The 11,897-nt window shown below is 37.5% G+C and overlaps 1 protein-coding gene across 1 annotated transcript in view; it reads right to left on the reverse strand.

Moving 5' to 3' along the window:
* Positions 1-6,077, reverse strand: part of LOC141340123 (nebulin-like) — a 126,529-nt gene extending 120,452 nt beyond the window's left edge. Inside the window, exons 1-3 of the mRNA XM_073845053.1 lie at positions 6,030-6,077; positions 950-1,066; positions 180-287 (exon numbers count right to left, since the gene is read on the reverse strand). Of these exons, the coding sequence (XP_073701154.1) occupies positions 180-287; positions 950-1,066; positions 6,030-6,077 (273 nt within the window). The remainder of the gene's footprint in view (positions 1-179; positions 288-949; positions 1,067-6,029) is intronic.
* Between the last annotated feature and the right edge of the window lie 5,820 nt (positions 6,078-11,897).

Here is an 11,897-nt window from a genome sequence, read left to right on the forward strand (position 1 = left end):
GGTTACAAAAAAAAAATTCACTGTCAGTTAAATTTACAACATTGAAAAGTATCTGATTGTTGCTTATTAGGAAAGCTAAACTAAAAAGCATCAGTTAAAACAGCCCACATGAGCATAAAAATAAAGCAAACTGTTTTCTGACAGATTGAAAACAAACACGATCCATCAAGAGTACAAACCTCACTGAGCTGCTCCTGGGCCTTCTTGATGCGAATCATCTCAGGTGTATCAGCCGAAATGGCATAGGGCTGCCCCTTTGATTTTTCGTATGCCTCCCTGTATTTATTCTACAAAAAACATACAATTGAGTTTGCATTATAGAGCAGTCAAGATAAGACTCATTTTTTAATTTAAGGCATTCTAGGTGAATAAAAGTATTTATTTCTTTAAAAAATCTTACTGGCTTCAAACATTTGAACAATCATGTGAATCTGACTTCTACCTAATATGTCACCTTGGACCCCAAAACCAGTCATAAAGGTCAATAAAAAAATTTAAAAAATCTAAATACTAAAAAACGCTTTTAAAGTTGTCTAAATGACGTTCTCAGCAATGCATATTACCAAACAAAAATGACATTTTGCTATATTTATGGTTGGAAATTCTCAAAATATCTTAATGGAACACGATCTTTACTTAATATCCTAATGATTTTTGCCATAAAAGAAAAATCAATCATTTTTGCTACAATTGCTATAAATACTCATGCTACTTATGACTGGTTTTATGGTCCAGGGTCACATATCTGGTTTTAGTTCAAGAGTTCTCAAACTGTGGCCTGCAGACATGACGTTGTCTCACTTTAATAATTCAATTCACAGTCATGAGTATCATTTGGGATCATTAACAGTGGTGGTCCAATAAATTTAAATGAAATAAGAACAAAACAGCAGTCTAGGAAACTTGTACTATTGTATTATTAACACAAAATATTTTTTTATGTGCTTACATGGCTGTACTGGTCAAGCATCTTCTGGCTGTGTGCCAGGTAAGGAGTCATGAACTTGGAGGTGTCCACCTTCGCCTTCCTCCTAACTGTGCGCCTGGGAAGGCCACCAGGTCCAGGCTTGAAAAACAACAATCAACATTTAAGACAGATGCACATGGTTTAGACAAACATCTATAACATCTTTCAATTTACAGATCGATTTACCTTTTTAGGGACAAAAACACTTTATTTTCGAATATAATAAGCAATCAAGCAGCATGATTCTGTACAATTTAATTTAGCCTATACTGATTCACACCTAAACAGAAATGGTGCAACGATTTCAATTTCATTTTCAGAATCCAGTTGTCCGGCACTTACCTTCAATGTCCTCTGCAAATGGTATTTCATTTGTTTTACATGCAAATTATTATTTTTATGACAAATGAGTGAAAAAGTTTAGAAAACTTGATATTTCATCGACAGGTCAGTAAATTAGTATTGGCTAGTATTAGTTTTTGCATTAACATGTAAACTACCAGTTCAACGTTTTTGGACAGTAAGATTTTTAATAGTTTTTAAAGAAGTCTTTTCTGCTAACCAGGCCTGCATTTATTTGATCCAAAAAAACAAAACAAACAAACAAACAAAACAAAAACAGTAACATGTTTAAAATAACTGTTTTCTATTTTAATATATTTTATATAATTTATTCCTGTGATTTTAAAGCTGAATTTTTAGCATAAGTAATCCAGTCACATGATCCTTTAGAAATCATTCTAATATTCTGATCTGCTTTGATTTTGATAATAAACATTTATTATTATTATTATTATTATTATGTTAAAATCAGCTGAGTAGAGTTTATTCTAAACAGAAATCTTTAGTAACATTATAAATGTTTTTTGATCATCACTTTTGATCAGTTTAAAGCATCTTTGCTAAATAAAAGTATTTATTATTATTATTATTAATTATTTTCCCCCCTCAATAAATAAATAAATAAAAATTCGACTGTCTCCAAGCCTTTGATTGGTATAGTGTATAATGTTACAAAAGCTTTTTAATTTCAGATGAATGCTGATCTTTGGATCTTTCTATTCATTAAAGAATCCTAAAAAAAATTTACTCAACTGTTTTAAATATATTGATAATATTAATAATAATAATATTAAATGTTTCTTGAACAGCAAATGAGCATATTAGAATGATTTCTGAAGGATCATGTGACACTGAAGACTGGAGTAATGATGCTAAAAATGTTGCTTTGATCACAGGAATAAATGAATAAACTTTAAAATATATTCAAATAGAAAGCAGTTATTTTAAACAGTAAAATATTTCACAATATTTCTACTTTTGCTCTATTTTGGATCAAATAAATGCAGGCTTGGTGAGCAGAAGAGACTTCATTAAAACATTAAAAATCTTATCGTCCAAAAACTTTTGTTGGTAGCGAGTTAAAAAAAACATGCAGAAAAACTAGAGAAAATATATTTTTCGTACAGGCAAACCAAGCACATTAAGCATTAGTTTTACCACATACTACAACTTTAGACAGTCATAAACTACAATAAACATCACATTAATTCACATACAGAAAGCTCCATTAACACACCCTCACTGTCATCACTAGCGCTGTGGCATTTGCATAGCTCTGAATCATGGGGGCTATTTTGTATAAATGTGCTACACTCACAAATTACTTTGGACATATTATTATACTTTCATTGACACATGAATTGTTAAACAAGGGAGTTTGTTTAATAATCCACTCTTTATGTCGGTACCATTTGGATACATCCTATTAATAAAAACTGGACTAGTATGTGAAAGGAATATGGAATAGCCCCCATGGCATGTGGAAGAGACGCAGATCTGTTTCACCAGGGTAGATCATTTACCTCAACACCATGAGACACTGAGGTGGTCGTGGTGGTGATTGTTGGACCCTCCTCATAGTAGTACTATAAATATAGGAAAAACTCTGGGCTTTGAAAATGACGATCACACACTTGTGGAAAACACTACAATCTAGGAAAGTGACTTTTTCCTGCTCTGGTTGTAGAATACTAATAGAAATACTCACACGCCCAAACAAATAACATTTTAAGCTAAACATACACTACCAGCCAATAGTTTTTGAACAGTAAGATTTTTAATGGTTTTTGAAGAATTCTCTTCAAAAGCTTGGAGTAAGTTTTTTTTTTTTTTTTTTTTAAAGAAATTTTAGAAATTAATAATTTCATTTAGCAAAGATGCTTTAAATTGATCAAAGCAATGATAAAGACATTTATAATGTTACAAAATAATTCTATTGCAGATAAATGCAGTTCTTCTGAACTTTTTATTCATCAAAGAAACCTGAAAAAAATCTACTCAGCCTTTTTCAAAATAATATTATAATGATTTCTAAAGGATCATGTGACTGGAGTAATGATGCTAAAATTTCAGCTTTGAAATCACAGGAATAAATTACTTTTTAATATACATATTTAAATAGAAAACTGTTATTTTAAATAGTAAAAATACTTCAAAATTTTACTTTTTTGCTATACTTTGTAAACAAAAAAAACAGGCTTGGTGAGCCGAAGAGACTTAAAAAAAAAAAAAAACATCTTACTGTTCAAAAACTTTTGACTGGTAGACTATTTCTTAATTCGTGGCCATGGCATCTTATCCCCCCCCCCCCCCCCCTTGCGACCAATACTGGTCTTTCTAAACAAATCCATATTGATCTATAAACATTAAAATCGGATCTATAAACCGTTTAAATATTTTTTTTTCTGCCACAGAATGTTGTTTCCTCTGAATATCTCAGCAGTTGTTTAGGGAATAAAAATACAGCAACGCTGTTGTTTTCCCAGTGGACCTCTGACTATGACTGACAGAGCCGAATGACCGGCTGGTGCTAAGAACATTTTAGTGCCCTAATGACCTCACCACTATTATTATTTGCAGCTAATGTTATTGTCATGGTGGTAAATAGAAACAGCAGGTCAGGGAACAAATTCCAACCCAAACACTCACACAGAGGTCTGAAATCAGTGTATCAGATTCAGCCATACACGTGATTCCCAAACTATCCCTACTGGTATTTAGTCAGATAGAATCTCTCTGACAGAATCTCTCAAACTGTAATTGGCTGCCAGATCACAAAGGCCTTCAAAGAAGGCTTCAAATAATGTGTGAAACCAGAGCAGGAAAAAAGCTAAGAATTTACAGGAGCTAGAGGCTTCTTTATTCAGACCAGTGGATAGCAGAAATACATATAGACTTTTATAGTTTTAAGATTTTTGATTTGTATATACTTTTTCACTTAACAGGCAAGATACAGGAGATGGAAAGTGGTGAATATTCCATAAAATACGGTGTGAATCAAAATCTCTCTCCACCATTTACAGATGTTTTTTTCCACAGGTCCTCCCCCCAAAGCATTTTAACAGCATGACGTTAACAGCAAGAGGAGTGTAATTTACAACACGGCTCGTCTCATTTGCCTCTCTGCGACTCTGCCGTAGATGTCCACTTCTATATTTGTATCTCTGGAAAGAACAACTCAGCCAAAGCTGAAGGCTGCTTTTCCATTAATGGGGAGAAAAGCATATCAAAAAATTCCACAAAACTTTGGCTAAATTTGGGATATACTTTTTTTAAATTAGTGCTATATTATTCTATAAAACACTATAACCAGTAAATACACTAATTAAAAATAAATTAGTTAAAAACGGAACATCCATGGAAACTTTCAAATGCAGAAAAAAATCTTTAAAAAAAACCGTTCACTGAAAGGTTCTTTGGGGAACCAAAAATGGTTCTTCTATGGCATCACCGCAAAAACAACCCTTTGGAGCTTTTATTTTTTTAAAGTGTAGTAACTTCTGAAAAATCAACAAAATGTTAAAGAACAAAATGTGAATCTCTGCATTCCACAGATCCAATGAAAGAAGCCATTTTAATTAACGCTGATGTCTTCAGATCCTATTCTAAGTGTAGATGAAAGTAGTAGTGAAATCAGAGCGTATATGTATTCCGAAATATTCTGTTGGGATTCCCATCTTCTAAAAATCCAAGATGGCGAATTTCCATTTCCTGGATATGTTAAAGGGGATTCCAAAAGCAAACAGTTCTTTCAAAAATACCTAATAAATGCAATGGTTTGGTAAACCCCTATAAGATATCTACAACAGAAATGGATTTGAAAGTATACAAGGTGTACTTTAACTCTATTTCTCTTGGAAATACTGAATTAAAGTATCAACCTTCTGCTTTCACTCTTCCATTGAACACTCAGACACATTTACAGTATTTCAATGAATAACATGACAAAAACACAAAACTGCTGGAAGCTTCAAGAGGAGCTGTGGTTAAATCTTGTGGTATTTCTTCAAAATACTACAAAACGTGGATTATATCCCAGATTATGCAAATTACGCAAATAAATTGTCTAAGTTTTCTTTAAAAAACAATACATTTTTCCACTCGTAATGAAGCTTGCAGTCGATTTAGTTCCTCTGAACAGAACATAATCCCACTGTTAGTATAAAAGTTGAGAGTATTATATCTAACAATGGTTATTTCCATTCAGGCTGGTTTGGTTTGATCAGAAAAACATTACATTAGCATGTTCACAATAAGATCTTGCTGCAGAGGTCATTACATAACTGTCAAATGAATGACGCTTTGCCACATATGTAACTGACATCTCGTCAAGGCATGAAATGTATTACATCTGTTTAAAAAAGACTGCACTGATACATTGATTACTAGGAATAAAACAAGGATTGAATGGAATTTACTGCACTAGGGCCTCCAAGGAGGAGGTCATTTGAAATGGGATCCAATGCTAATCATATACGACATGGCAGCTCCTACTGAACTGCTGACGGTGGAGGTATCATAGATCACTATTCATAGGGTTCAATCCTACCTATAGGACTGAGATCTATGGGGCGTTAAGCTGAAAAGCCTATATAAGCTATTTAAGTGGCAAAGCAAAATAATGTAGAGCAGCATTATTGTTATTCTTTCAATGAAAGAGGGGACGACCTCTAAACAGATGGTAAAATATGAACTGCATTGCAATAAATTTGTATCTTACCTCCTCCTCCTCCACAATCTCTTCTTCATACTCTTCTTCTGATGCCATCTTCAAACAGACTTTCTGAGTCTACAAAAGCAAATTCACATATGTAACTAAATACAACCAGCATTCAATGAATTGTTGGTTGCAGACAGTGAGAAATAAACAGCTGTTTAAGGGAAAATAAACCATAGGAAGTTAAAGTGACCCTCACTGAAGGATTTCAGTTTCACCAGGACTTGAAGGACAATGTTCACAATACGCCAGGAATGATCTGTCAAGTTTAATGTTGAAGTTAAAAAACCAAATTAAAAGTGTAGAAGCTGACGTACCTTTACTATAGAAGGTTACAGTAGAATTTCAGCAACCCTACAGTAAAGAAGGGTGTTCGCTTTCCATCCACTCGTGTCCCAATCTGCTATTCCACTTTATGTATTCCTGCAAACCTAAACAAAGACAAAAACAAGTCAGTTTCCCTCTGACTGAGATGATGCTCTAGTGTGGGTGGTTCAACAAAAGCAAAAATCCTAATTTTGAACTGAAATCTTTCGGCAGGCCTTGGTAGGTGAGAGAGTTTGACACCTAAGACCCCCCAAAACGCTGCGCCTCCTGGTTGAAGCCTTGCGACAGCTGCTCTGAATCGCTCCAGCTATTTGTCATGTAAGCCAATGCTGCAGGCTGATTGGCTGGCTTTGTTTAGCTAGTGGAGCTCCAATGCCTTCTGAGGCTGCAGGTTAAATTTAGGTATGACCACTAACTACCCTTTTTTAGGACCCGACTCTAAGAAAATGACATCAAATGTTGGTTTTCTATGCATTTTCATCAAAAAGATTGAGAAGAATGTGGATGGGACTTTAACAAACTCCTGCCCATGAGGTGAGGTGCTTCAGATAGTCTTCCAGGAAAAAAACAAAGTCCAGGAATAAGTTCCAGCTTTGAGTAATTGGTAAATTGGTTGTTCCTGCAACGGTGGCCTATAAAAGTCAGATGATTCTTATCAGGCTGTGGTTTAAAGGACCAGCATCGCTCTAAGCATCCCTTTCATCTGCCGACAGGCTGTAGAAGATGGTCAATCCAACTGAGCAGGCCATGCAAAGAGTGCTGGAGAGTGTAATCAGGTGTGCGGTTTGATTTTGTGGTTTTTCCTTTGCTTACCGGTGAGTTTAAAGTTAAAACGTTTCCCAAGCTGCCAGAGCCTCCCCAACTCTTCCCTCCTGAGAAACGCTGGGCAACAGCTCACAGCTGCAACGGCACTCTGGTTATCATGTGCTCCTATCCACCAATCAGTGGGCAGTATTCTCAGGTTTCAAATGCTAAATATACATTAGCGACCCTTCAGAAAAGTGCACCTGTTCAGCAAATCATCAGTAATACAACTATGAGGAAGAGAAAAGAAAACACTGTAAATTACCTGTTTTTTCTAAATGAGGGAAGGTAGGGATGTTGCATTCATCAAGATGGAATTCCATGGAGGTATGTATCAGTTTAGGGAGTAGTGGAGATCCTGAGGTCTTCTCTGTGAAGATAGACAGAGAAACTTCTTGAGGTGACTGGTTTGCATCCAAGTGTACATGGAATCCAAAGGCTGAAATCAGGTCAAGGCTGGGGGCAAGAGGGAAATAAACTTTTGACTTGTCCAACCAATTACAAACATCTGAGTGACTGAAGATAAAAATGATTAGATTCTCAGTCAATATCTATAGGCACTATACTCGATACACATGCACTTTCAATTATACATGCACTACATAGCTCAGCACAATAGAAATCTTCACATATTGCAGATGACTTGCTTTGTTTTTGTTAGAGGGATAGTTCACGCAAAAATGAAATTTCAGTCATTAATTACTCACCCTCATGTCTTTCCAAACCCATAAGAGTTCCTATACGGAACACAAATCAAGATACTTTGATGAAATCTGAGAGCTTTCTGACCCTGCACATAGAGCAACACAACAGACACATTCAAGGCCCAGAAAGTAGTTCCACCGTAATGTTATGAAGTTACGAGAATACTTTTTGTGCGCAAAGAAAACAAAAAATAATGACTTTATTCAACACTTTCTTCTTTTCTGTGTCAGTCTTCAACACACATTCATTAAAGTATCACAAGGCATAGGCCTATGTGTGGCGCTGCTGATGCAGGAGAAGGTGTTCTGACATAGAATGTCCATTAGTGTGTGTTTACATTTGTAGTTTGGTTCGTTTACTTAATTTGGTTCAGAACAAAAGGTAAAATAATACATTTGGCCCTGGTCTGCTTAGCATTCACACTTGCATTTTTGACAGCGAACCTAAAGGCATAGTGATACAGTACATTCACAATCTGATTGGTCAGACTGAATGAAGCGGTGTTGCATGTAGGCCTACATATAATTTTATTTTCACTAGGGCTGTCACGATTTGTCGATTCTAATCGACTATTCGATTTTTTTAAATCCTCTATATCATTTTGCCCGTGCAGAGTAACCGGCAAAATACCGGAGATGGCGCATTTCACAGACGAGAATCCATGAGACGCATTATTAGACTGTTTTCCAAGGCTGCCTGCATTACATATTTAACCCATTTAAAAATTATAATGATGCATAATTGTAAATTCACAAATACTACGATTCAGTTAAATATATTTGATGCAGGTTTAATTTATGTGCGTCAATTATTTACAAGTGTGTAGGTTACGTAGTACGTACATGTTTCTCACAGTAGCTCCATTCACAGTATGCTGTTAGGGCTGGGAATCGATTCCAAAAAGAATCGATTCCGAGGCATTGAGAGTCGAGAATCGATTCCAAACCCATCACGGGGAATCGACTCCTCGTTCAGAGCCGTTTTCAGTTCAACAAAACTTATAAATGGGTGCCTCTTAAACGGAAGGCTGCATCCCATGAAGGCTGCATATCTCGGCTGGTAGTCATCAAATGTCCCTGAACTTCTATTGACGAAAATAAACCGAATGAAAACGAGTCATTACTAAACTCGAGTTTAAGGATGCAGTCTTCCATTTGAGAAGCACCCATTAATTTTCCTCTTGCTCGCTAATAGTTATTAGTCTGATTCGTTTCCACGAAAAGGTTAGTTCAGATAGATCATTTAAATGAACCAGTTCAAAAAACGATTCAGAAGTTATTTTACGGGGGAACTGGCATATTGTCGACGATTTTGAGCTAGTGATGGGAAGTTCGGTTCTTTTCCGTGAACCGGTTCTTTCGGACAGTTCGTTTCAAAGAACCGGTTCACCAGTTCTTTTACGCTATGACGTAATGACGTCATTAACGTAATTACTATCGTCACGCACCCATATTCAGTGATATGCAGTGATCATATGAGTAAGTTTTACAAGTCTTGATTTAATAAATTATAAAATAAATTAATTCTAATCAGAAACACGATCAGCTTACTGAACATGCACAATCCATAAAGACTTATTTGTTATAAACATACGTTTCACCAGATCCCCTCATTCAAGTCCTCAGTTAACTGCTCATAGTATTAGCAGAGACAGTGGTAAAAAAAAAAAACTAGTTCGGTTCAGATGGAGTCAGTCATAGCAGGAGCTTGTTTGTTTGGCAGCTGCACGAGTCACGCATGCGCACAGTATCAGCTCATCGATTCTCGAATCGAACGCGTCCGAAAGAAACCGGTTCTCGTTCAGTGTACTGGTGATCCGAAAGAAATCGGTTCTCGTTCAGTGTACTGGTGATCCGACAACCGCTGCAACCGATTCTTGACTTGAGAATGAGATTCGGGAACTCACACAGAGAGTGACTGAAACGTGCCGCTTGGTTTGCTTGTGCAGTAGTTTGATCCCAGCCAACATTTGTATGTGGGGCCCATGTGGGTTTGAAATGGGCTGAAAAATGGGCCCCATGTAGGATTGTCCGCGGGTTCCATAATGACCCAATGTTAATTGCCCGCATGGATTTCATATAGGATTGCACTTGCCACAAGGTGGGACCCAACTGGGCAACATGCACAAGACCCACATGGGTCCCAGCTTTAACCCAGCTAAGTTTTGTATGTGGGGCCAATGTGGGTTTTAAATGGGCTGGAAAATGGGCTCTGCATGGGATTGTCCGCGGGTTCCATAATGGCCCCATGTTAACTGCCCACATGGATTTCATATAGGACTGCACTTGCCACTAGGTGGGACCCAACTGGGCAACATGCACAAGACCCACATGGGTCCCAGCTTTAACCCAGCTAAGTTTTGTATGTGGGGCCAATGTGGGTTTTAAATGGGCTGAAAAATGGGCTCTATATGGGATTGTCCGCGGGTTCCGTAATGGCCCCATGTTAACTGCCCACATGGATTTCATATAGGACTACACTTGCCACTAGGTGGGACCCAACTGGGCAACATGCTTAAGACCCACATGGGTCCCAGCTTTAACCCAGCTAAGTTTTGTATGTGGGGCCAATGTGGGTTTTAAATGGGCTGGAAAATGGGCTCTGCATGGGATTGTCCGCGGGTTCCATAATGGCCCCATGTTAACTGCCCACATGGATTTAATATAGGACTGCACTTGCCACTAGGTGGGACCCAACTGGGCAACATGCATAAGACCCACATTGGCCCCAGCTTTAACCCAGCTAAGTTTTGTATGTGGGGCCAATGTGGGTTTTAAATGGGCTGAAAAATGGGCTCTGTATGGGATTGTCCGCGGGTTCCGTAATGGCCCCATGTTAACTGCCCACATGGATTTAATATAGGACTACACTTGCCACTAGGTGGGACCCAACTGGGCAACATGCTTAAGACCCACATGGGTCCCAGCTTTAACCCAGCTAAGTTTTGTATGTGGGGCCAATGTGGGTTTTAAATGGGCTGAAAAATGGGCTCTGTATGGGATTGTCCGCGGGTTCCATAATGGCCCCATGTTAACTGCCCACATGGATTTCATATAAGACTGCACTTGCCACTAGGTGGGACCCAACTGGGCAACATGCATAAGACCCACATGGGTCCCAGCTTTAACCCAGCTAAGTTTTGTATGTGGGGCCAATGTGGGTTAGGGCTGCAACTAACGACTATTTTAATAGTCGACTAGTCACCGACTATTGAAACGATTAGTCGACTAATCGGATAATTATTCAATTTTTCTCAAATTTAGCATGAGATTGCTTTAATTATGTGGAAAATTATAGTAAATACAAGAAAGAAGGGGGTACTTCAATGAAAAATGCATATTTTATTGAACTTTGCTGCTGATAGGCCAATTCATACTAAAAGTAAATAAAAATGCCCTGTCTAAAGCCATTTAGGCACAGTAATCGGTCAGTACAGACATAAATGCATAAATTAAGAAACTCTATAATCTTTTTAAAGGACAGGCACATTTGTTTTATAAGAAAAAATAAATTAAAATCAAGTAAACATTTTCTTCCTGTAAACCAGGGGCAGGCACATCAGCAGCAATAATACCGTAAACAAACATGTATATCCAAAACAAAACGTATTGGCTTCCATGTTATTTAAATCTTACCGAGGCCAGCCAAACTGGTTTCATTTAACTGTCCGACGTGCTTTCTCTTTAAATGTTCGTGCATCACAGAGGTGCTGCCGTGATGCACAAGGACTGCTTTACAAACCATGCAGGTAATCTTTTGATTCGCCGTAGCAGGCTAAAATGCTCCCAAACTTTATATCTGTTTCATACATACTCAGTCTGCATTGCGTCTACAGTCCGTGTGCGTTACGTATGCGGTGCAGAAGCAGCACGGACTCGTTTTGCGCTCACACAGAACGCGTTTACAGTCCGTACATTGTGAACGTTGTAATCCGTTAACATGGGTGTGGAAAAAAAATACGCACTGCCGACGGAGTATGTGTGAAACGGGCGTGTTTTGGTACGCGCAGCTGCTGCATTCAGTGCATTGGACGCC

This window comes from Garra rufa, chromosome 8 (genome assembly GCF_049309525.1).
Source record: "Garra rufa chromosome 8, GarRuf1.0, whole genome shotgun sequence".
Lineage (NCBI taxonomy): Eukaryota > Metazoa > Chordata > Actinopteri > Cypriniformes > Cyprinidae > Garra > Garra rufa.